Raw genomic sequence first — 26,944 nt, forward strand, 5'->3', positions numbered from 1 at the left:
CCTGAGAATAAAAACCGAAGCACGGTTAATTAATTAATTAATTAATTAATTAATAGTTGTTAAAAACATTACATAGCTCTTGACATATTGTATTTCATACATTTGGTTTTTATGATGCTCGTATCTTGTTAAGTTGCTAAGGAAGGGGATTCATTAGTCACTTGGAAAAACTGGCCTCTGTGCATCCTAAGTGCAAAAACTGTTTTAGAAACACTCACTGTGAAGAGAAGGAGAAGAAGAAGGGAAAAAAAAAAAACTGTTTTCAACACTGTTTCAACATTAGAATTCTCTACACAGCACCACATAAATGGGGAATGTTTTTTCTTTCCAGTTTCTTACAATCAAAACCTCTGAATATAGGACATCTTCAAAGAATAAGAGAAAACAGGGCCCTGTTTGTGAAAAACTATTTTAATCTGCATTTTTTGGTTGCTTTTATGTTACTAGTTAAAAGAAGACAGTGTCGTGAATTTTTTCTTTTTTTTTGAAGAGAATAATTTTATTGGGGATTAGAACTTACAGAAGGGTGACCTGGCTGTTGGCAGATGGGAATTCCAACTCCAGTGACGCTGGGGCCCCTGGCCCTGCTGGGGTATTGAGAACTGTGCTTGCTTCAAGAGGACAGAGCCAGTTTATGTGATTTTGACCTCAAGAGTGACAAAAGAAATAGTTTATACCAAGAAAGTATGTGTTCATCTGTTTGGAGGCTACCCCTCTCTGTAGAGCATCAGTAGAGTTTAAAATGTAGAACTTTTTCACATCAAAAACATGTGCACTGTTTTTTCAGGGTCTCAGCATTTTCTCTAATTAATTCTCATTATATCTGGCTGCCTGCCCATTTCTCTTTTGCTTTCAAGAAGGTTAAATGGCTTGCTATTTGTAGACAAATAACAAAGAATTATAAGCTAAGGACAGCCTTTTTAGAAACACTATTATTGCCAAATCTCCCGTACAAAGTTTTTATTTTTAAAAAATTAAATTTTAAAATTCTGAGCTAAATAGACCCTATGAATAATCTGATTTGATTTCAGTAGGACATGGTGTCCCACAGATGGGAATCTTAGATGAAGATCTAGAGGTTGAGAATGTGCTCAGCACACTGTGACTCGGGTAGGGGAGCCTGAATTAGGACTTGGAGACTATAGCTTTTCTCCCAGCAGCCCAAATTCTACTCCTAAAAATATGATGAAAAGGAGACAAGAGATTGGTTAATGTTTCATTCTCAAAAGGGCCCTTCTTGTTTCACTGCATAATAATCCTCATGCATGACCAGGAGGAAAAGAGGTAGATAGATATAGATAGATAGTTGACAGGAGATATTCTCACTCATTTTTTTTTTTTTTGTACCAGGGATTGAACTCAGGGGTACTCGACCACCAAGTCACATCCCTAGCCCTATTTTGTATTTTATTTTTATTTTTTAGAGACAGAGTCTCACTGAGTTGCTTAGTGCCTTGCTTTTGCTGAGATTGGCTTTGAACTCGCAATTCTCCTGCCTCAGTCTTCTGAGCCACTGGAATTATAGGCGTGTGCCCTGCTCTCGCTCACTTTTTAAAGTTTATTGGGAACATGCCTGTGTATATGGACCAGGGATTGAGACTGACATTTTAGGTAGTTAAACAACTAAGCTGAATTTTCTTCCTCGGAATAAGAGATTATAACATAATCTATATTTATTTTGTTTTTCGTTAAAGATGCTGTACGGTCAATTGGTTGATATTGGTTGATCATGAGTCAATTAATTGGTTGATATTAAATAGTTAAGGTATGAGTGAATAACTTTCATATCTTTGTGAAGCATTCTTATAAAATCAAGAAGACAGGAAAAATGTTAGTTTTTCTCTGACATCCTGTGTCCTGATTTTTGTTTGGAAATTTATAGTTTCCAAGGCAAGAATCAGAGTCCAGGGATGACCTTTGATGTTTGGATCTCTCATGGATTTTTTAATATCTGGCAGTTCCCTCTCCAGGCTCCAGGCTTGCAGGAGAGTGAGCCAGCAGCCCTGCTTGCAAGCTTCTGGGTCTCTACACTTCCTGTTAACTTATGGATCATGTCAGTAGCAGCCAGTGGAGAATGAGTGGGGTCCAACTTCCCACAGATCCTCCTGCAGCATCTTGAAAGAAAGCTTAAAAATAGACCATTTGGAAAAAAGCCAGTGACCCTCTCTCACCCTTGTTCTGGGTAGAGGAAGTGGGAGCAGAGAGGAGACAGAGTGCAGACATTCCTGAGGTCCCAGGAGGCCAGGCACGTGCCCCCCCCTAAGTTCCGGCAGGACTCTAAGGGCTGCCAGGCAGCAGTAGCTCTGCCAGGCACCCCATCCCACTCTACCAGCTGGGTATACCAGCTGATTTGGGGGAAAACCAAAAAGTGATAAGAGGCTGGGTTTCCAACCACTGACAATGTAATGCCTCCTCCTATTGCTTTGAGCAGCAGAGGGAAAATATGAGAATATTAGGAGACTTAAGAACGGAAATGATTCTATGCCAGAGAGAACTCGGGAAGTAAAAGGGGCATCTGTTCAGGGCCCACAATCTTATTGGTAGAGCAGGGCCCTGGCTGCACAGGAATGGGTCTGAATGGTTTTCTGTATTGCCACGGGTCCTTCCCATCCTGTGGAAACTCAGCAGGGAGGACTGGCAAGACAAGAGAAAAGGACATTTGGAAGGAAGGAGTTTGCCTGCCCCATGGACCCTCTGAGTCATTGCTTTATGGAATCATTGTACTCACTGTGGTATGCTTATGTTCCCTTCTCTGAAGCAGAGACACGGGCTGCAGATGGCTCATGGTAGAGGAGAGCCCTAGCTTTCCTTCCCACTCCAATGGTGGCATAGAGTTAATGCCTCCACAAATGTCCCATCCCAGATGGTGGAGGTCACATCTGTTCTTTATCACTTCCATTCCTGTCCTAGGTCATTCCCAGGCTCCTTTAGGTGCAAAGCTGGGGAGGCCTGATACCCTCCGAACAAGGAGCTCAGTCCACTTACCATTCCTATTTTTGACATTTCACCTGTAGTTTAACCGTGAAGCTCACATGTATAGGTTAAACAAACAATAGCAGCAACATGGCTGCAGTGTAGCTCAGTGGCAGAGCTCCTGTCTGTCATGCACAAGGTCCTGGGTTCCAGCCTCAGCCCTACAAACATAAACACAGACACATAACAGTGACAATAATGCCTGCTTTTAAAGTTTGTGAATTTCTAGGGAGTAAGGTTAGCATCTGCAGAAAGGGTTTGCAGTCTGTGTCTGCTCACTTAATTGAGGCCTTTATCGATTCTTGGGGTGAGATTTTTAGGGTGCTAACTCTTTCATGTTCTCTGAATTCTAATTCTGTGCCTTATTCTCCTTACCTATGGAGCAGAGGTGGAATCCTGCAAGCAAAAGGCAAGTGGAGACCTCATGCCAGCAATGTGCATGCACAATGCAGGTGCCGAGTAAAGTAGAACTGCCACTAATGTCCCCTTTGCTGTCTTCAGTCTGAGTTATTAAACTTGGTAGTAGCTCTGTTGATCTGAAAAAGTAGCCACATCCCACTTACCTGTGAATGCGAAGATCCAGCTAGTAATAGTAAATAGACTATTTAGACTAATTGCCAAGGTGAGGGCTTGACATAAACATGGGACCTGGTGCTTGGACAGCTCCTTTTTCACATGAAGGTTTAAGTCCTGTCCTTGAGCAGGAGACCATATAACAAGAGGGAACCACACAGCCACAGTGCCCCCAGAGTTGGTGCTAATAGAACTATAAACAAAGCCACTTTCATGGGAAGTGCTGTGCTTGCTGTTTTCTGGGACAAGCACTGGGATAACAGGAACACAGTGGGAGTTTATTTTCCTCCAGCCTTCCCTCATTTGGTGAAAGTCTCTGGCGCCATGTGAGGGTGTTTGGGACTTCTGAATCTTGGCATACATTCCCCAGATCCTCATGCCACTGGGACTCAGTAAACAGGGACATTACAGCACCAGGGGTTGCCCCTGTGCTGCATGTGGACCCCTAAGAGCAACATCAATTATGGCCAAAGGTGCTTCATGCTGTTCCATTCCACACTCGCTCATGGAAGATCCAAGGCAGGTGCATTCGACTTGATAAAGAGTTTTTCTGATTCCAAAGTTTTATGCTGCTGTTTGGAGTGGGATCCATCCCTCTATCCACCTACTCCTCTTGAGACAGGCTGTGGGGCAGGATTTCCACATTATCCTCTGAATTTTTTCCTCTGACCTCTAAGCCTTTGCCGACTAATCCATTCATTCAGAGCATCCATGGGTGCCAGTTTAGTGCTGGGAATACAGGGGTGGGGGTGTGGCTCCTGCCCCCGGAGCTAATGATAGTGCTCATCAAGCTTGTGTTACCAGTTTGGTCCATCATAATCCCACCCATCCTTCCTGGCTTCTATCAAATACTGCTTCCTCCAGGAAGCTTTGCAGGCTCCCCCAGCAAGTGTTCCTAGGGGGTCTCTCTGAACCCCACAGGCTGCTCCTCCCATAGAGGTCTCTTCCTCACACACATCTCAAGAGCAGGACCTGCGGGTGCTTACTATCTTGCTCTGGTTTCTCTTCTGTTTCCTACAACTTAGACCATGTTGGTAGATAATGAATACTCAGCAAATGTCTTGTGTGGGAAATAAAATGTCAAACTTAAATGAAGTTATTTTATCACCAGGAGAGAAGCGAAGGGTGCAAAGGGATGGTTTAAAACCATATACATCTTTGTTTTTCAATCTAAGGAATTAAGGAAAGAGTTTGGAAGGCCATCCAGTTAATTAATTAGTTTACCGAACATTTACATTTAAATATTTACTATGGGTCATCCTGGGGCAGGGGCAGTCACACAGTTGTAAACTGGCTCTGTCTGCTCCAGGAATTTGCAGATAAATCCCAGCAGGAGACATGGTCATAAGCTGATTGCATGAACAGCATTTGCTAGGCCTGGCCCTGGTGTGATCATGAGATATTTACATTTGAGGAGGGAGATGGTGCATCCGTGGAGTGTCTTATTGAGGAGTTTAAACAAATAGGACATCAGCACCATGGTTTCCTGTAATGGAAAACTTCAGTGCTTAAAAAAAAAAAAAAAAAATTAACACTAAAATTGGTGTCCTGTCTTTTCCTCCAAAGTGGACAAATCACTGTGTTTAAGGTTTTGTCTGTAATTTTCAGAAGTTGTACTTTTAAGTGTTCACTTCTGCTTGAGTGTCAAGGGTTTTTTTTTTTCCCCCTTATGGTTCCATATATTTAATATATCTTGGGAAATTCTCTTTAAATATCTTTTCCAGTGTCACTTGTTTTCATCCAATGTTTCCATTCCCTTCTTGGACTCCAGTTTCACATAGGTTAGAAGTTTCCATTGTTTTCCCATGTTTTTACGCTCTTCTCTGTATTCCTCATCCTCCTCCCTCTCAGGGCTTCTTGCTGCACATAATTTTCTCCCCTAGCCAAGTCCACCCAGCACTTCCTCTGCAGTGTCTAGTCGGCTGATCAAAGCTCTGTCTGCATGCTCATTTCATTCCCTCTGTTAAGTTCTAGGGTTTCCATTTGATTATTTTTATGGACTTGTTCTTTTTGTGAAACGCAAATTGCTCTGTCTTCTGTTTTCTTGAACATTTAGCTATCCTACAGTCTGTGCTAGTCTAACTCCAATTTTTGGGTCAGTGGTGGGTTTTTTCTGGTTGTTGTTCCTTTTTTTCCTTGGTCATGGTTTTCACTTGTCATATTTAGTGCCATGGCTAAATTTGTATTTAAATATTTCACAGCATGTAAAAAAAAAAAAATCACAGCAAGAAGGAGGAGGGGCAGGCTGGAGCGGATGTGACTTTTCAGTCAGGCTGACCAGATCCAATTAAGGCTGCTCTGTCCCTGATACTCTTGTTCCTGGGTCATAGCCCTTCATGTATCTCACCGTATTTGCAAGTGTCCCCCTCCATAGGTATACCTCACACTTCTAATTTTGTTATTTGACTTCTCAAATCCTTGCTTACTGTTTTAGTTTCTCGGTAGCCGTTTTTTAATCTTGGTTACCAGGCATTGGCCCCTACCGCTGCAGTTCAGGACTCAGGGAAATTTGCTATAAGTTCAATTTCTCTGCCATCTTGGCCCTCCCAGTCCTGGCTGCCTTGATAGCTCTGAACCTTCATTTTAATCTCCCCAGAATAGTGTGATTGCAGCTCAAGTTTTCTCATAGTCAGTGGATTGTCACTGCACCTGAGTCACCAACTTGGGGGTCGGGGAGCAAAGGAAGTTTAAGGATGCCTGACTGTCTTGGTGTTTTAGGGCTTGGGCTTATGGAGAATGGATCTTGCTGTGGAGAAGGGTCCTTGTTGATTTGCAGAGAAAGGCTGGACCCTAGGCATCCTAGACTGAATGTTAAGAGTACAGCCCATTAGTGGTCATATGGTGCTAGGCCCTGGAGGACCAGCCCATTGGCCCTGTGTTCCTACCATGTGACTGCAAGGATACTGACACCAGCTCAGGTAGGGAGGTGGACAGTGTCTGTGGAGCTGAGTTAGCCATCTTCTCTGTTGGAAACAGCAATAGGTAATGGTAAACCTGCACAGAGTGACACTGAACCAACTTCTTCAACCTCTGTGTGACATTATGGCTCAACAGGGCTATGAGCAGCAGAAGGATTCAGAAATTAACACCTTAGAGAACACACAAATGGGATGAGATTACAACCCCTTTCACTTTCTATTTTCTCCCTGCAGAACCACGAGGCTGTCCTGAGATTCTCAGCCACACCGTGGGGATGTCAGAGAGCCCCATTGGACCCAAACCCACGATGCTTCGGGCCGATGTGCCTGCGACGCCCAGCTTTCAGCAGGCCTTTGCATCTTCCTGCACCATTTCAAGCAATGGTCCTGGCCAGAGGAGAGACAGGTAGGAAAACGAACCTATAAAACTTGGCACAAACGCCCTAAGAAGCCCGGAGTGCTGAGCTGAGGGTGGAGAGGGGGTTGTGGAGGGTGGACCTGGGGTCCCAGAGCATGCCCCTACCCAGGGGATGTTGTGGACATGGTCTGTGTACTGGTATGTGGGAAGGTACACATAGGAAATATGGGAAACTCAGTCACAGGGGTATTGCAAGAACAGAAAGAAATGAAAGGGCCACAGACAAATAAAAAATGTCCTCTTTCTGCTTTATAAAGCCAGTGACCTTGAGAAAATCTAAATGAGACTGCTCCTGTTGCCCATGGTAGAAGTATATTCAATTGTGTTTATTATATGAACATAGCTCCCTATTTATCTTCCTTTGTTCAACCTCCTTTCTCATTAAACTGAAGAGGTTCCTCTCTAAGAATTTGCTGTTGCAGGTAGATCCTATACTCAATGTTTGCTAATTTAAATATGTGTAAATTATGTGGATTATGTTTTTAGTTGCTTTTATGTATTCCTGAATATATCATAATGTCTGGTACGGTTGTCCCTTATCTGCAGGGAATATGTTCTAGTATCCTCAGTGGGGATGCCTGAAACCATGGATAGGACCAAACTCTATATGTACTATTTTTTTTCTACACTTATATACCTTTGATAAACTTTAACCTTTTCAAATGAAGGAAGCATTTTACAGCTTCTCCTTGGTGTATCTGAATTGCCAGCATTACTACCCTTGCCCTTTGGGGACATTATTAAGTAAAATAAGAATTTATTGAACCTAAGAAACCATCATACAGTATCAGTCAATTATACAACCAAGTTAGCTACTAAGTGACTAACGGGAAGGTAGCATATACAGCACAAATACATGAAACAAAGGGGATGATTCATTTCCTAGACAGGATGGAAGACTATGCAAGATTTCCATGCTCTATGGAAATTTCTATTTCCATGCACTATGCTCACATTTCTCCAGATGGCATTCAGAATTTAAAACTTATCCATTATTTATTTCTTGAATCTTTTATTTAATATTTTCAGGCCAAGGTTGAGCCTATATAATGGGAACATGCTGCTCTGAATGGCACTCAGAGTTTAAAACTTTTTTAAAAACTCAATTGTTAACTTTTAGAATTTTCCTTTTAACATTTTTAGACAAAGGCTGACCCTGGGTAACTGAAACAAGTATAAGGGGTGCTACTTTGTATCTGAGCCTTGACATTTGTTTCCCCAGCCCTGCCCTCCTCACATCTACTGACAGTTTTTCTACTGATTTTGAGATGCTTCAGTATACCTAATATTCTCTTGTGGCTGATTTATCTTTTGAACAGCCAGCCTTGTGCAGAACGCCCGTGGGTGGAGAGCAGCCCCAAATCCACACTCTCTCTCCTGGGGAGCAGCCGGCCCTCTGGAAGTCCCCTCGGCACCAACGAATTCTCCAGCCCCGGAAAGGACTCCGCAGGCCTGTCCTGCTTCCCATCGTCCGAGCTCCAGGCCTCTTTCCATGGCCATGAGCTGTCCATGGTGGAGCCACAGGACTCTCTGGTCCCCACAAGCAACCAGGCCTTCCTGGGTTTCAGCACCAATCCAGTAGGAAGTGGCCTTCCACCTGAAGAGGACCCAGGAGCTTTGCTGGCCAATTCCCATGGAGCATCTCCGGCCCCTGGCCCGCCGCTGACAACAGCAGGGGCTGCCGACAATGGCTTCCTGTCCCACAATTTTCTTACAGTGGCACCTGGACACAACAACCACCATAGTCCAGGCCTGCAGGGCCCAGGAATGACCCTGCCTGGGCAGCCACCCCTCCCTGAGAAGAAACGGGCCTCAGAAGGGGATCGTTCTTTGGGCTCCGTTTCTCCCTCCTCCAGTGGTTTCTCCAGCCCACACAGTGGGAGCACTATCAGCATCCCCTTCCCAAATGTCCTTCCGGACTTTTCCAAGCCTTCAGAAGGGGCCTCACCTTTGCCAGGTATGTATTGTCACCTCTATATGTGCACTAAGGAAGGGCCTGGAATTTACTATTAGGGCTTACCTGAATGTGCATCTGTAATGTCAGTGTCTTGCAGGAAAAGCCCAGAGCTGTTAAGGATCCCATCCATCTTGCTGATCCAAAGCCAGGCAGAGACATGGGGCTTTTCATTAATTTTTCTAGGCTTCTGCATTTATCCACCTTAGGTTCATCCCAGAAGTAGAAAGGACAGACTATTATAGCAGTTCTATTTTCCCTGTTACTCACAAACATTACTCTTTGAAGATTACTTTCTCTTTTAAATTAAATTGATTCGTTCATAATTTAACTATGAAATTTTTCAGGTGCATAATTATAAATAACACTGACCTTGCTGTTTGCAACCTACTTTTCTATGTATTTTAAACATGCATTTCAAAATCCCAAAGTATCATGTTGTAATGTTCTATCTTATAAAACAGTAGCTGTCTCCTACAACTTACTAATTTCTAATGTAGTTCCTGCCCCTTACAACATCCCCATCCTCCTTCTTCCCTAAGCATAGGATTCAGATTTGTAGGAACATTGTAGACAAGAAGGTACAATAAAAAAAATGTTCTTTGTAGTCATTTTTCTAAAATTTTGCTTTATAGATAGTCCAGGGGATAAACTTGTGATTGTGAAGTTTGTTCAAGACACTTCCAAATTCTGGTACAAGGCAGATATTTCAAGAGAACAAGGTATGTGGGGAGAGGGAGGGCTCCCAGGGACATCATTCCTCCTCAGTGCCCAGGTTCTTTGTGTGAGGGAGGATCATGCCATAGCAATGTCTAAGTACCAGGGCTGAGGCATGGATAGAGTCAGAGCAAGGCCACACTTTATTACATGCCTCTGGTGAAATCCCATGACCTTTAAGTTTTTATAGGAAAAATTTGGTTCTAATGAGGGAGTTGGGGAGGGATGGGCACCAGCTCTCAGCATTTCAACATGCAGAGTATAATTTCTGGCTGCTTCTACCAACTAGCAGCTTGCCAAGGCTGCCAGCCCGTGTCTCTACTGAAGAGTGAGGTCCTGAGCTACAGAAGACAAGGGTCAGGATGGAGGGAAAAGTGTATCTGTTTAACTGCCTTACTCTGTGTCGTCAGGAGCCCTGTGTATTCCTGAATACCTGTGTTGGTCCAAGTCAGGATGTCGTAGACTTGGCCAGATGCCTCACATGCAAACCAGATAGAACATCCATCTGCTTGGTTCTGCGTCAAGATAGCTTTCAAAATTGAAATTTTTAATATTTAAAATTTTTTTTTCTTTTTGCTTCTTTTTAAAAACTGACACATAATAGTTATACACGTTTATGGGACATAGAGTGTTAATTTGATAAAGTGTATGTAATCCTTCTAATGGTCAAAGCAGGATAATTTGTTTTTCTATCTTATTAAATATTTATCATGAAATTATTAAGATATTTAATAATTTCAACTGAGTTTCTGTAATGTTATTTGTTTATTTGTTTGTTTGTACTGGAGAATGAATCCAGAAACATTCTACCACTAAGCTGTATCACCAGCCCTCCTTAATGTTTATTTGGGACAAGGTCTCACTAAGTTGCCAAGGCTGCCCTTGAACTTGTGATCCTCCTGCTTCAGCTTCGTGAGTCACTGGGTTTATAGGTGTAAGACCATGCTCAGAACGTGTTCCTGTTTACCAGAATATGAGTAGATTTTCCGACAGGAGCCTAGCAAGCCATTCCTGTGACTGTCCCTCCTGGAAGCATGTGTTAGTCAGCTTTGAATTGCTGAGACAAAAAATACCGGAGATAAACAGCTTAAAAGGAGAAAAGATTTATTTTGGCCCTTTCAGAGGTTTCAAGCCATGGTCAGCTGGCTCCATTGCTTTTATACCTGTGATGGAACAAAACATCATGGTGGGGAGCATATGGTGGAGTAAAGCTGCTCATCTCATGGGGACCAGGAAGCAAAAAGAGAGAGAGGAAGGAGCCAGGGTCTCAAGATACCCTTCAAGGGCATGCATGTCCCCGTGACCTTCTTCTCCAACCAGGGCCCACTTGCTAAAGTTTCCACCACCTCTCAGTAGCACCTTCATCTGGGGACCAAGCCTCCAACAAGCTTTTGGGAAGCATTTAAGATCTAATCCATATCTTGGAAGCCCCTTGGCTAATGAGCGACCATTCTTTCAGCAGATTTTACAAGTCCCCACAGCATCACTGCTCTCTGCCCATGGAGAGCTGCTGCCCTCATTCCTGGAAATCATTTTGTCAGCAGGTGAAGCCCATGGAGCCTGGAGCATTCTTCAGAGGGGGTTGTTGTGCACAAGGCAGAGCTAGCTCCTCAGGCAGCTAGGAGATGGGTCAGGATCCCTAGAAAGCAAAATGGATCTCAGGGACTGCGTGGTGAATGCTGAACTGCAAAAGAGAATGGGTGACTTAAAGCAGTGAGAAGCAGAGAGGTTCCCATAGTGGGCACAAAGCCCATTTGGCTACTCTATGCCTTTTTTTTTTTTAATTCAGAAGAAAATCATCATGCTCCTTCTTGATGATTATGCCTTAAAAATCCTGAAGTGACTGAAAAATAGCACTGTCCAATTCTACCATTGAAATTCTGCTCTTTGATTATGTAGATGATAGAAATTCTAAGAATGTGATTTTTTTTCTCATGAGTTCAATGAAGCTATTGTATTTTAAATAGAAGTGGAGGGAGCCCATGATCTGGGAATACTTTTATTCCCTTCAACTTTTTGTTTTGTGAGAAGCTACCCATGGAGTCTTAGGGCTCTGGTGGCCAGATGCTGTGTTCTTATTGCCACCACTCTTCTTTGATGATTGTGGCCTCTGATGTCTCCACACCACATCCAGCTGAACAGACTGAGAGGTGTCTGTGAGTCCAGTGTCCTAGAGAGAATTCTGCATAGATCATCCCGCATTGGCACCGTCCTCTAGACAAGATGGAGCTCTGGCTAGATGTGCTTCCCCAACACACACACAATATGCTATGTCACTGAAACAACAGGATTCGGGGACAGAGAGACTAGGGCTAGAACATACCATCTGATTCCTTGGGAAGGTGGAAATGACAGATCCTGCTCCTAAGGGTTGCTGAGAGAGGTGCTAAGGGGAAGGAACCACTGGGGCTGACACCCAATGGATTCACAATAAATGATAGAGGTATTATCATCTGCATGATCAGATTTCTATCATTATAACAAAATCCCTGAGGCAGTTAATTTGTGAAAAAAGATTTATTTTGTCTCTTGGTTCTGGAGACTCTTGTCCAACATTAGGTTGTCCAATTGCTTTGGGTCTCTGGCAAGGACAGCACATCACACAGGATGGGAGCACATAGTGGAGCAAAATTGCTTGCATCACTAGCCAGAAAGCAAAAGCAAGGAGGTCCACAGTCGCCTTTGTGGACATGCCCTCAATGACCTCCTACTGGGCTCCACCTCCCAGAGTTTCTGTCACTTCTCAGTAGCACCATCCTGAGGACCAAGCCTTCACCACAGGGAACTCTGGAGGACATTCAACATTGAAACTAGAGCATTATCATTTGCCTGACCTTTGGCACACATTTAAGAAGCTCTGGGCTGGGCGCGCTGGAGCATGCCTGTAATCCCAGTGTCTGGGGAGGCTAAGGTTGGAGGATTGCAAGTTCAAAGCCAGCCTCAGCAACAGCAAGGCACTTAGATCCTGACTCTAATAACTTATAAACAATCCAGTGCCCCTGGTACCAGGAAAAAAAAAAAAAAGAAGAATCTTTGGTTGGGCTGAACACAGTGGTGCACACCTGTAAACTCAGTGACTCCGGAGGCTAAGGCTAGAGGATAATAGGTTGAGTCCAAATTGGCTAACTTACGAGGCCCTCTCTCAAAATAAAAATTGAAAGAGTTGGGAATATAGCATAGTGATAGAGTACCCTTGGATTCAATCACCAATACAGCCAAAAAAAAAAAAAAAAAATTTTGGGTGAACCTCATCTCAAAGCAGCTAATATGTACTAGATGGTGATTTTTCCAACTCAACTCTGAAGTATATTTTCTTCCATTATCTGTGGGATGTACCTTTTCTAAGAAAGTGACAATGACATTTCAGGGAGATGCAGAAGAAAAAAAAATCAAAGCAAGCAGCCTCTGTGGGGTGGAATTTGTCAAAAGTTATTATTATAAGAAACTGTCTGACATCAGTATGAGTTATATGCTCCAGTATCTGAGAATTAACCCACTTCCTGAGAGAGTATTCTTCTTCAAAGTGAGTTTTGGAGCAAAAAAAAATAAAACAAAACTGTATTCAAACATATTAGAGGCCATCCCCAAGGTCATGAGTGAGCATCAGCATTTGTCCAATCTTCAGTTGTTCATGCCTTTCTCCTCTTCTTCCTCTAGCCATTACCATGTTGAAGGACAAAGAGCCAGGATCATTCATCGTTAGGGACAGTCACTCCTTTCGAGGGGCCTATGGCTTGGCCATGAAGGTTGCCACACCACCTCCTTCAGTCTTGCAGATGAACAAGAAAGGTGAGTTCCCCTGGAGTTGATTTCTTCAACTAATCGATGCAGAATGTCGGTGGTAGATGACCAGCAGTACTCACAGGTTTGCTTAGTATATATTTTTTCAGGTACATTTTCCTAAGTACTTACCTTGTTCGAGAAAGAACATTATTTTTACGTTCCATTTTCTAATGTTTGAATAGGTAATCCATTCCACTATTTAGAAATCAGAAAAATAGAACAAGGCATCTACTAAGGCACCTGGTTTCCATTTCAACCCTGTCCACCTCACCATCCCTCTCCTCCCTTGGGGAACCCTTGGTAATACATTCTTGTGTGTCTTCTTACTGATTTGTATATCCAAATGCAGGCAAATTTGTGTTTTCCTTAGTTTTCTTATATTAAAAGTAGCATATTATATGGTCTCTTCTTTTTGTGTGTGTGTGTGGTGGTAGGAATCAAACCTCAGGCTTCACCTATGCTAGGCAACCGCTATTCCACTGAGCCACATCTCCAGCCTGATGCAGTGTCTTATATCTATACCCGGTAGAGTATTTTTAGATTAATTTAATTTAGATTAATAGTTATACTAGGACCTGTCTAAGGTCTTTTGATTATCCCTTCTTAAGGAAAGGACTATGCTTTTTTACTGCTGTTGTTCTAGCACATTCTGCAAGGCCACAGTAGGATCTGAGCTATGTTTAAGGATAAGGTAACATTCTACTTGTTTGCTTTTCATTGATGTCCTTTTTTTTTTTTTCCTGCTTTTTGTCTTGAAATACAACCAACCTAGAGAGGTTTGTAATGTCTACATGTATAGTCAAACATGATTCTAAAGTAAATATGCATTTAACCACAGCCCAAGAGCAAGAACCTGCTAGGAAGCTCCCTGCGTCCCTCTTTCTCCTCTGTTAGAATGCAGCACCCCCACTGTTTTTAGGAATTCTGTGATCCCAGACTTGACTCCATGATGCCCTTCAGGCTGCCTCTGTGACCTTTTGCTATGTCTGGGAGCAGTCCCAGCTTCTGAAACAGAAATCATATTTCTGGTTTGCTTTGAACTTCCCCTGCCTTAGCCATTTCTCTGCATCCCTGATACCGTGTACTTGGGTATAGTACCTAGGAACCAGGATCTGATCATGATCTAATCCTCTTCAAGATCAGTGTATCATTGCCTCTTTCCAGTGAATGGAGCTGAGGAGCATGCTCTTTTGAGGCTTCATGAGCTCATCCAGATGGTGCTGATTCAAGTACAGTCTCACAAAGCTGTTTTTCACCTCCTCCATTCTGCCTTTGTATGGCCCTCCACATGGAGAGCCTTAGCTACTAACAGTCTGAGTACACTCACTCTCTGGCTCTATATCTCATACACACTAATACTATTCTAATTACTATATCAATACCACTGCAGACAGAAAACTACTAAGTAAAATGTAATGTTAAAATATGTTTACATTAACTGCCAAAATAAGAATTTCTAAACATTATAGGTTTGCCTATTTTTATTATAAAGTGATAATACAGTATCAATTCTTTTGTTCTTGTTTTGATTCAGCATAAGATTCCCTTGTCATATTTTAAAGATAGCTTACAACTGTTGTTCTCTTTCACTGTATCTTTTCCCTCTTATGAATATATTATAATCTATTCATTCCATTATTGGTGGATTATTGGTTATTGGTTTATTCTTTGTTTTCTTTTACTCATCCTATCTTTTTTATTCCTATCTGTATTCATCTTTCTTTACTACCCTGTCACCAACTCCAAGGAAAGGAAATAGATTCTTTTAAACTCCCTGGGATTTGTGAACTAGGGGAATATCATCAAGTCATTAGGAAGGTGTGTTATTCCTTTTCTGTAACTAAATCATAGAGATAACTGACTTACAAAGAGGGAAGATTTATTTTGACTTATGGTTCCAGAGGTTTTAGTCCACTTGATGGTTGGGACATGAATTAAAAAAAAAAAAAAAAAAAAAAGGAAGGAACCAGGCCCTCACTGTCCCCTGCAAGGGCAGTATCCATGCCCTAACTACGTTTTGGCTCCAGCACCTCCCAATCTGGGGAACAAGCCTTTACTACATGGACCTTTGGGGAATGTTCCAGATCCAAACTATAGTAGAAGTGGGAGATCAGGATAAGCACAGATGTTGTAACTCTTTGTGTTGAAGGAAAATGAGACAGTTGTCTGGGTCCCTCCTGTTCTATGACTATACCTGAGAATATTTATCCAGATCCTTGGATAAAACATGTGCTTAAAGATACCTGGAGAAAATGGCCTTGGAGTTACACCTTAAAAGACAAGAAGATTTGGTTGTGGAAGGGCCAACCTCTGGCATGGTAGAGATGTTTCCAGAAAGCCAAGACGGATTCCTCTTGGCAAAGGAAGTGGCATGTGAATGAAAGGGTGGGAAATCAGGTTGCAGGGCACATGGGGCTCAGTCAGAACATAGACATGAAACTGGAGGTACTCATAGGATCTTGAAGTCAAGGAGGTGACCTGCACAGGATGGGGAGAACAGGTAAGCCTTGGAAAATCAAATCATAGAGCATCCAGAATTCCAGCATAAGAAGTTCAAACAATGCTACTATTGAGTGGAAATGCAAATTTTTGTAGCTGAAGAGGTGAATTAGCCCTGCTGGTTGAGTATTGCCAGGCCATATTTGGAAATTTGGTGGGTGATGATTATAGTAGGAATAAGTCTCAGGATAAGAACATCTTGTGAGTGGGTAGAGGGGAGGACAATATGGTGGAACAGGCACTAGTGGACAGCAGCTCTGGGATTCTGCCTGGCTCCTTGGTTTCTATTGAACATTTTAAAGCAAATCTATATTTACATTATCGTTTCTGGAAATACAGATGGTGGTATATAACTTTTCTGACCTCCAGGCATGCGTCCAGCCTCAGGCAGATTCTGGACTCAGTCTGAAAATGTAGGCCATAAAATAGAGGATATGAGAATAGCAGACATCAGGAACACCAGAATTTGTCACTGAAATTTTATCTGGCTGCTGTATTTTCACTCAGACCCTGGATTTGACATTTGCGTTTCACAGGCCAGGGGCAGATTTTAGAGAAGGGTTTACCAGACTCGTAAACAGCCACAGTGAGTCACCACCACCTCTGACCACCCTGAGATGGGACAGCTGCAGCCATTCAGGGCCCTGCTGTGCAGAGTGCCTGGCCAGGAGGATTTCCACTGGGCTGATTCCCACAAGTGGCATCCGGACCCACCTCGAATCCATGGCAGTCCAGAGTCATGAGGCACTCTCCTCCCACAGATCAATGGCCACATGTCCTTTTTCCTCATTTTATTCAATGCAGCTTTTCATGAAATCTCATCATTTCCTTTACTATAAAGCTTTACTCCCTGTGCAAAATGCTGACACTGTAATTAATATATGTCACTTAGTAGACGTCATTTAGGAGCCTACTACAGGTCAGGTATCCCTCATCAGAAATGCTCAGATTCACTAGTGTTTGAGAATTCTGATTTTTTTTTGGGGGGGGAGGGTGGGGGTAGCTTGGAATTCTTGGAGTGTGTTTGAGGGGCCTCCCAAAGTCCCTCTGCTCACTATATTGTCACTGTGGGGGTCTCTTCATCCGCCTGGCTCATCTCACCACCCAGCTACCATTCTTAAAGCGATTCTTGGTGAATCCCCAGTGCAGTAGCTAGAATTCTGTTTAGAAGGGGCCTTCTCAGGTACGGTTCCTTGCATTTGTGTCTGAAATTTCTCTCTTTCAAATCATACCATGCTCCCATTTTTTAAAATTCTTCAGTTTTTGTTTTTATGAGTACATTATGGCTATACATATAGTGGGATTTATTTTGACATATTCATAGATGCATATAATAAAATTTGCCCCATTTCATTCGTTAGTATTTCTCCTTTGTCTCCCTACCTCTCTTCCCCTGACTCCCTTTCTCTACCTGCCTTTCTTTCATTTATTTATTGCTTTTTAAATTGGTGGATTACAGTTGTACATAAAAATAGAATTTATTGTGATATATTCATATGTACAGTACATAACAAAATTTGGTCTATTTCATTCTGCAGTTTCTCCCCTTTCCTATCCTTTTTCCCTCCCATTCTCTCCATTTCTTCTATTCTACTGTTCTCCTTTCTAATTTCGTGAGATTCACCATTTTATTTGTTCATTTATTTAGGTGGTTGAACTCAGAGGTGCTTAACTACTGAGCCCAGTTCTTTTCATTTTTATTTTGAGATAGGATCTCACTAAGTTGCTTAGGACCTGGCTAAGTTGCTGAAGCTGGCTTTGCAATCCTCCTGCCTAAGCCTCCTGAGTCACTGGGATTACAAGCATGCACCACCACATTTAGCAATTCCCTGTTTTAATTCCTTACTGCTCTCTAGCTTCCATATATGAGAGAAAACATTCAACCCTTGATTTTGAATCTGGCTTATTCACTTAGCATCATGTTCTTTGTTTCTGTTCCATTTACCAGCAAATGACGTAATGTCATTCTTCTTTATGGCTGAGTTAAACTCCATTGTATATGTAGACCACATGTTCTTTATCCATTTGTCTGTGATAGCCACCTAGCTGCTTCCATAACTTGGCTATTGTGAATTGTGCTGCTATAAACATTGGGATGCATGTACCACTTGAGTCGATTCATTTTCAAAATTTCTTACCACAGGTGGAGATTTGTCCAATGAACTTGTTCGGCATTTTTTGATCGAGTGTACCCCAAAGGGAGTGCGGTTGAAAGGATGTTCCAATGAACCATATTTTGGTGAGTCACTTGAGAGATTGCTCTCTATGTCCTGAATACTGGGGGCCTGGATTCTCCTCTGCTGGCTAACCTGAGATTTCAGGCTGCCTTTTTTATGGTGGTTCATTTCTGATCTGAAATACTGTCTTTAAGATAATCTGAATGTACAATGCATTCTTAAACACTTTGCTAAAAGCAAGTAAACAAAAAACACTGGACTAATACTAGAAGTTACAGATGTCAACAAGGTATAGTCCTGTTCTGCACAAAGATAAATCCTGATGGGTTGAACCGAGTGTGATCCCATCTCAGGAGCACTAAGAGGCACATAGGGTTTGGGCAGAGCATCCTTTCTTATCTATATCTTAATAGGCCTCTGCAACCTCACTGTATTGCTCGACAGGCTGCAGGAGCCAGCTGTAGGAGGCACAGAGAAGAATTAAGGCCTTGACATTATCCTGGCCTTTCTAGAGGCACTGTGTAGGGATGATGTATGTGGTACAAGTTGCATTTATCTTGATCTCATTTCAGATCCAGCCTACTGTATAATGTATTATTTATGCTTTGGCAATGACGTTCCTGTTCTAGGATCCACTGCAATTCCCTTTACTTATCTCTTAGCTGACTTGTTGAACTTTTTGCTTCTTTGAAGTTTCCCAATATAATAGAATGTGTTCGTTGTGAAGACCTCAAGGCTCAGGCTTTGCAGCAGTTTCATTTCATCTGGTAGGGTGGCTGAGCACACAATGGGCTGAGAGGTTGTTAACCACGGTTTGCTTCTTCTGTCCTCTCCACAGGGAGTCTGACTGCTTTGGTGTGTCAGCATTCCATCACGCCTTTGGCCTTGCCCTGCAAGTTGCTCATTCCAGAGAGAGGTATGGATTGGGGCTTCACTACTGGACTGGCTCTGAGTAGGTTCAACTGAATGGTCAAGGCACACCACTTCCAGGGATCTGAGGAGATCCATTGAGAAAAATTAGACTACTTAATTAATTTTTTATTTTAAATGTATTTATTTTAATTTGTTATACATGACAGCAGAATGCATTTCAATTCATAGTACATATATAGAGCACAATTTTTCAAATCACTGGTGTACACAAAGTAGAGTCACTCCATTCATGTCTTCATGTACTTAGGGTAATGATGTCCATCTCTTTCCACCATCTTTCCTATCCACATTCCCTTTCCCTCCTGCTCCCTCCACTTTGCCCTATCTAAAGTTCCTCCATTCCTCCTGTGCTCCTCTGCAACCCCCATTATGAATCAGCATCTACATATCAGAGAAACCATTCGGCCTTTGGCTTTTAGGGATTGGTTTACCTCACTTAGCATTATATTCTCCAGCTCCATCCATTTACCTGCAAATGCCCTGATTTTATTCTCTTTTAATGTTCAATTACACTTCTTTTTCTGACATGGGTTCTGTGTGTAAATCCAGTAGAAGAACTAAGGATTCAAATCAGGGAGAAAAGAGGAGGCCCCACTGCAGCTGGAAACACACCGATATCTGTACATCATGGATTCCATTAAAGATTTCCATGCAGTAAAGACTGAACTAAAACAAAAACAAAACAACAAAAACCTCAGACTAAGGGACCTTCAAGGCCATTTACATTTAATTTTAAAGATGCTACAGAATGGGCAAAATGTGGCTGGGCTTGGTAGTACATGCCTGGAATCCCAGCAACTTGGGGAGACGAGTTCAAAGCCAGCCTTAGCAACTGTAAGGAGCTAAGCAACTCAGTGAGACCCTGTCTCTAAATAAAATACAAAATAGAGCTAAGAGTGTGGCTCTGAGGTTGGGTGCCCCTGAATTCAATCTCTGCTACCAAAAAAAAAGAATGGGCAAAATGTTGATATTGTTGAATCCAGGTGATGAATGAAACATTCATCATCTTTATCATCAAACATTATCATCAAATAATATTATGGATATTTGAAAATATCCATAATAAAATTTTTTTGAAAAATAACACCCACAGAATAACAGGCTGATTTGATTGTATTTCCCAGCTTTCTTAAGCAGTCTCATAAACTTTCATATAAAGATGTGACTTAGCTTTTGAAATTTAATTTTTCATACAAATTGTTTCAGAGATCAGAAGCAAATTTTGTTGGGCCATGTCTTCCCTAACTTTGTTTGGAATGTGATGTTGCTTCTGTGGGCTGGATCATAGTCCTCAACAGAAATGCTCAGCTCTGGCTCTGGGAGACCATTGCGTGTCACCGTCTGGGAATTCTGTCACCAAATTGTCTGACTTGGTCCTGAGGGCTCTTTGTTGGGGGAGCAGCACTTATTTCTATGTTTTCTCACCCTTTCCTGCAGATCCATTGGAGGAAATAGCAGAAAATTCTCCCCAGACAGCAGCCAACTCAGCCGCTGAGTTGTTGAAGCAGGGAGCAGGTTAGTGAATGCAGCTTCAATTTCCACGTGTCTGATTGTTGGGCGGAAAAGGAGTTTCGTTGCAGAACTTCCCTTTCCCTCTCATTATTCAGGTTTCCTTCTCTGTGGGCTGTGAGGGAAGTTTCCTTTTATAGATCGTTGCACAGAGCTGGGTGGGGAACGGCTGTCAGAGACAGGGCCAGGCATCACAGGCTAGAAATATTGTTCTGACTCTAAACAAGACCAAATTCAGTAGAATAAATGTCAAGTCCTGTATTTTAGTTTAAGGGAAAATGTAGTAAGACAGGATGTGGGTAAACTGCTTTTCCAGCTGCAAATATAAAAATGTTCCAGAGATGTGACTCAACAATTACTCGACGTGAGTCAACAGTTGGACCCAGGCTTCCATGTGTCTGGTGGGAGACACCACCCAGAGACAGCCCTCCACAGACCAGGCCACTTTGTTAAAGCATTTTTATTAATAGTTTTACTTTTTAGAGCAGTTACAGATTCACAGCAAAATTGCATGGAGAGTACAGAACTATCTCATGTAGATACACGTCCTCCCACGTTACCAGCCTCCCCACCAGAGTAGTGCAGTTGTTAAAATTGATGAATATCAATACATTAGTAACTAAACTACAGTTTACATTAGAGTTCCTTCTTGGTGTTCTGCCTTATATGGATTTGGGAACGTGGGTATGGCATGTATCCATCATATTTACAGATTACATACATACATATTATCACCTCCCTAAAATTCCACTCTGCTCTACCTCTTTATCCCTTTCTTCCCTCTTATCCCCAGCAACCACTGATTATTATCCTGTCTCCATGGTTTCGCCTCTTCCAGAATGGAATCATATAGTATGTAGTCTTTTCAAATTGGCTTCTTTCAGTTAGTAATATGCATTTAGGTTTCTTCCATATTTTTTCATGGTTTGATAGCTTATTTATTTTTAGCATGGAGTAATGTTTTGTTGTCTGGATGTACCATAGTTTATGTCTCTGTTCACCTACTGAAGAACATCTGGGTTGCTTCCAAGTTTTGCCAATTATGAATAAATCTTTAATAATCATCTACATTTGGGGTTTTATGTAGATATAAGTTTCTATCTTCTTTGAGTAAATACCAAGGAGTATGATTGCTGGATCATATGACAAGAATGTGTTCAATTTTGCAAGAAACGGCAAAACTGTCTTTCAGCATGCTGGACCATTTTGTATTCACACCAGCAATGAATGAGAGTTCTCATTCCACGTCCTCACCAACCTTGGCTAGTGTCAGTGTTCAGGATCATGGTTATTCTAATAGATGTATATTGATATCTCATTTAAACCTATATTTCCCAGATGTTATAGAGCATTTTTTCACTTGCTCTTTTGTAATCTGCATATTGTGGTGCAGTATCTCTTAATTTTCTTTTGGTTCATTTTTTTAATTGGGTTTTTTTCTTATTATTGAATTTTGAGTTAATTGTATATTTTAGATAACAATCCTTAATCAGATTTGTGTTGTCTACATATTTTCTCTCAATCTGTGGCTTTTATTTTTAATTCTTTAGATAGCATCTCCTGCAGAGCAAAAAAGTTTTAATCTTAATAAAATTTTGTTTTTAGTGTCATGTCTAAAATGTCATTATCAAACCCAAGTTAATCAAGTTCATCTAGATTTTTTTCTGTTATCTTCTAGGACTTTTATAATTTCATATTTTTTATTTGGGTCTCTGGTCTATTTTGAGTTAATTTTTGTGAATAGTATAAAAAAGTCTACATCTAGGTATAGTTTTTTTGGAGGGAGTGGGGTTTGGAATTGGATATTCAATTGTTCTCACATTATTTGTTGAAAAGACTATCTTTTCCACTGTGTTGTCTCTGCTCTTTGTCAAAGATTAGTTGATTATCTTTATATGGATCTATTTCTGGGCTTTATATTTTGTTCCATTGATTTTTGTCTTTTTTCCCACAATACCCTACTATCTTGATTACTACAGTTTCATTACAAGTCTTGAAGTTAGGTAGTATCAGTCCTCCAACTTTCCATCAATATTGTGTTTGTTATTCTGGATCTTTTGCCTTTCCATACAATCTTTAGAACCAGTTTGTTAATCACAAAATAACTTGCTTGGGATTTTGATTAGGATTGCATTGTATCTACACAAAATTGGGAAGAACTGGCATCTTGACAGTGTTGTGAATGCCTGTGCTTAAAGTTACATTATATCTCCATCATTTAGTTCTTTGATATCTTTCATCAGAGTTTTGTAGTTTTTCTCATATAGATCTTATGTATAGTTTGTTAAATTTCTATAAAAGTAATTCTGAGGGTGTTCATATAAGTGACATTGGGTTTTCAATTTTACATTCTCCTTGCTTATCATTGGTGTCAGAAATGAATCAACTGTTGTATATTATCCTAGTATCCAGCCACCTTGTCGTAATTGCTTATTAGTACCAGGACAGGCCACTTTTGCAGCGTTAGGTACAGTTCTATTGGTTCTAGATTAAAAGGGTTGTGAACAGACCAGACAACATTTGGCAATCATAATTCCACAGAAGTGAAGGATGAACACAGCTAGAGAAGACGTTGGGTCCTGCTCACTTCAAAACTGCTTGTTCCCCATTGGAAGTGTTTCATACTGTCTTCCATTTTTACTGTCAGAAATGTTGGAGAAGAAATCCGTGATTTTGGTGAAAGTTTGGACTAGAAATATTTCAATTTTGTGACACATTCCTATGTAATAATTTATAGCTATTATAACTCCATAATGAAGAAATATGTGGGTATTTTTCTTGTTCTTTTCTCTGTACATGCTGTATTATTCTATCTAGTTTTTTCCTAGAAAATTTTATATTACTGTGCATATTGCCCAGCCAAAGTAAAATTACTTTGGTTTTAAGTGGAATGTTCTTAGTGTCCTTAAAAGGTAAGTTCATACTGTCTCCTTAAAGGATAACTTATCTGTGACTTAAACAAATGTGACAGGAGCTAGTAAGTGTACTAGAACTTGAATTTCCAAAATGAAGAGTGTTAACTGTGCTATTTCCTGAGCTCAAGTATTGGTCTCTGATAAATCACTTAGCTGTGTAGAACCGAGGTTTACATCTGTTAAATGGTAACAGTAATCTGTGCCCACACAGGGATTGCAAAGAACAAATGAATAGAAGTTGAGAAATGCCTTGGAAGTTATTCTTCTGTCCTAAGAGGAATATCCTTTCCTAGGCACCAGCCTGATCCTCTCCTTTGTGAAAGTGGATACCCCTTGTAGCATGGCTCAGCTGGGAGGCTGTGGAAGGCACTGGAAAGGAGCTCAGAGCCCCCAAGTTTGTTTTAGGTCATTCCTGGAGCCCTCCAAGGCTTATAACCTGCTTCTGTTAGAATGCGAGCACAGTCTCATATCTCTGGTGACCATGATATGGGAATTTGCTAACGGCCTCCCCAGTTCACCCACACACCTCACCTAGAAGATAAGCCTATGGAATCAGATCCATTCTGATTGATTTGTTCATTCAGATCCATCTTTTTAAAATGTATTTACAAATTTAAAAATATGTAATTACTGCAATTCATACATCAAGGAAAATATCGAAGAAAGATCATGGCCACAGTCCCAGAGCATTTGCTCAGGCCCAGCTAGATAAGTGCCTCCCTCACAGGGCCTGGGTGGCTGGGGCATTCTCATCCCATATCACTGACAGAGCACCTAAAGTAGTGGCCTGAGCTCCTGAGAAGTGGAGTCAGCCTGGGCATTTTGCTTCTGTCTCCAGCCTCCTCTGTATCTTGAGGGACACAGCTCTGGTCTTTTGGTCCCACATAGTTAGCACCAAAGCACCTTTATCTCTGCATTCAGCTCTTTTTGTTTAATATTTTTCTCATCACGAACAGCATTTCAGGTTTCTCCTTGAGTTCCTTGTTATCTGGATGGGTCAGTTAACTAATAATAATAAATTACTCTAGTAACCCTTATTTTTAGAGATCAAAACTTTCTCTCATGCCCTTTTTAAATGCACTTTCTCATTTTTTAAAAATAACATGTAATACATACCAATAACTTTGATCTTGTTATTTTATTTAAAGGGTGGGTGTTCTTAGAGATAAGACTTCATTTGGAATTTTCTTTTTCTGACCTAATAATCTGAATTAAGCATTATATATGAGGCTTAAATTAATGACTGCTTTGAGTCCCTTTAAAAATCTCTGATTTCTCTAGCACTTGGATAGCTCTGAATTTCCATGCAGCTGCTGTGACAAAGAATCAAGCTTGCACATTGAACCTCTGGGAGGTTCCATCTTTGCCTGGAGGAGTAGCTGTGGTTGTTTAGAAAAAGTCCAAAACAGCCATTGTATCCATATTGTGGAACCAGGCCAGTGGTTGGTGTCTCAGGCCTATAATCCTTGTGGCTTCAGAGGTTGAGGCAGGAGTATCACAAGTTCAAAGCCAGCCTCAGCAATTTAGCAAGGCTCTGAGCAATTCAGCAAGACTTTGTCTCAAAAAGGACTATCTATGGAAGTGGTTCAGTGGTTAAGCACCCCTGGGTTCAATTCCTGGTAAAAAAAAAAAGAAAGAAAGAAAAAAAGAAAAGATTGTGGAACTATTTTTCAATCTCTGATCACTGCAAGTGGGTTTTGCTTCTGAATTTCATTTGTCATTCAATTCACTCAGGATCCTGTCTTCTGGACCTAAAAAGTCCTTTAAGACTCTCATGTCCGCGTTCTTCATTGATTGAGCAAACCAAGACTCAAACATATTGGCAGAGTCACAATAATGGGAATAAACTTTTAGTCCCATTCAGTTTAATCCCTTTTTATTTGATACAAGGCCATCATGACTTTGTTCCAATCTCAAAACAATGTCTGATTGTGTTTTAAGCCTCAACTCTTAATTGTTTCTTGTTGAGGAGAGGAATCTAGGATAATCCTGAAAAGAAAGGCGCTTTTACCAGACTTCTGATAGATTTCCTGTAAATATCGTGGTTATGTTTTTTAACTTAGCATTGTGTAAGTATAATTTCTTTGTAAAAGTCCTATGTGTTCTGTGTGTTCTGAAGTTAAAAAGAGGGATATACAGAAATGAAGGTTAACGTGAATTTCTCATAGACCTATGACCCCATACAGCTGCTGAACACTGGGAAAATCGATGTGGTTAGTATTCTCCCAACCAGAGACCATTCTTAACGCTAACCAAATTTGTTCATATTACCTCTCCTCCTACTTGGGATTGTGCCACATGTACGATTCTTTTATATTCCTTCCAACTCTTTGCATAATAAACTTACTCATGGTTTTTACAAACATAGCGCTGGACTCATATTTTAATGGCTATGTAATGGTCCATCATGTAATTCAACTCTTTATGGTTGTCCATTTAGACTAATTTTTCAATATTATAAGTAACACTAAGAAGACTTTAATTCTTTCTTTCTTTTTTTTTTTTCCTTTTCTGAATTCTGGATTGTTGCCTTAAGAGAAATTCCCAGAAATGATACTATGGGGTTATAATTTGTGGACCTGAGATGTTTTTCCATGTTATAAAGTTGCTTTCCCAGAATAATCTAGCAATTTGCATAGCTCCCTGCTGTGGGTCTGAAGGACACTTTCCTATTTAAAGTATCTTGAAACACAATGAGGCACAGTCATGCCAAATCTTTACCCCCTCACCAAGAGTACTTGTCAAGTGGACTTGGATGGTTCTGGGTAAGCATGGTAGGAGGAGCACAGCTCTGACCCTGCAAGCCATCTGTTTTCTGCTGGAGAGAGTCAGGGCTTTGGGGAAGCTGGTATTGGCACCCTGGCATGTCCTTAGTAGAACTGCCTCCCTAAATGAACATTGAAAAGTGGCAATGTTTCTTTCTCTGCTTTGAGGAGTGACTACGTGGCTCCTTCCTTCCTTCAGAAGCCATATTCCCCAAATGCCACATTCCCACTAGACTCCAGTCAGTTGGACCACACCTACTCAAAAGCTCTCTGTGGTGCCTACAGGAGAGCACAGATCTCAGTAGTGGTAGCCTATGGTTCCATGTGAACTTAATTCTGGTTGTGCCAACTCTGGAATTTCCATAATAGTTAGATTTAAAATTCTTTCTCTTGCTTTCTCCCTTTCTTTTCTCTTTTATAGCTGCATGATCAGCATGATAACAATTAAAGGTAGAATATTCACTCTCCTAAAAATCTGTTTTCAATTTCCCAGGCTTCTTTCCAGCTTCTGTTCATAGCACATATGCTTTTCATTTTATTTTTCTAATCATAGTAAAGATAGTTTTTATTCTGTTTTTCCAATTACCTGCTAACCGTTTTTCCAAGTTGCTATATAATTTTCATGATTACCATTTGCTGGTTGCTTAGTATTTCATTGAGGGGACTAATTTAAACCTTCTCTTATTTTTGTATGTAATCTGTTTACAGTTTCTCTCTCTGCAATGAATGTGTGGCACAAACCTTTTCCCCTGTAGGTTAATTGTTTCATGTGGGTAATGGATATTTCCTTTCTGAATCTTTTCAGAAGTA

At 41.1% G+C, this 26,944-nt stretch overlaps 1 protein-coding gene across 8 annotated transcripts in view; it reads left to right on the plus strand.

The window, feature by feature from the left end:
• The window catches only part of Tns3 (tensin 3), a 266,681-nt gene that overhangs the window by 230,430 nt on the left and 9,307 nt on the right, over nucleotides 1-26,944 (plus strand). For all 8 annotated transcript variants that reach the window (XM_078039777.1, XM_078039776.1, XM_078039770.1 and 5 more), the window contains 7 exons: nucleotides 6,699-6,870; nucleotides 8,202-8,839; nucleotides 9,472-9,558; nucleotides 13,211-13,342; nucleotides 17,979-18,074; nucleotides 18,851-18,928; nucleotides 20,383-20,460. In XM_078039777.1, the coding sequence (XP_077895903.1) occupies nucleotides 6,699-6,870; nucleotides 8,202-8,839; nucleotides 9,472-9,558; nucleotides 13,211-13,342; nucleotides 17,979-18,074; nucleotides 18,851-18,928; nucleotides 20,383-20,460 (1,281 nt within the window). The remainder of the gene's footprint in view (nucleotides 1-6,698; nucleotides 6,871-8,201; nucleotides 8,840-9,471; nucleotides 9,559-13,210; nucleotides 13,343-17,978; nucleotides 18,075-18,850; nucleotides 18,929-20,382; nucleotides 20,461-26,944) is intronic.

The sequence above is a fragment of the Ictidomys tridecemlineatus genome, chromosome 2 (assembly GCF_052094955.1).
Source record: "Ictidomys tridecemlineatus isolate mIctTri1 chromosome 2, mIctTri1.hap1, whole genome shotgun sequence".
Taxonomy (NCBI): Eukaryota; Metazoa; Chordata; class Mammalia; order Rodentia; family Sciuridae; genus Ictidomys; species Ictidomys tridecemlineatus.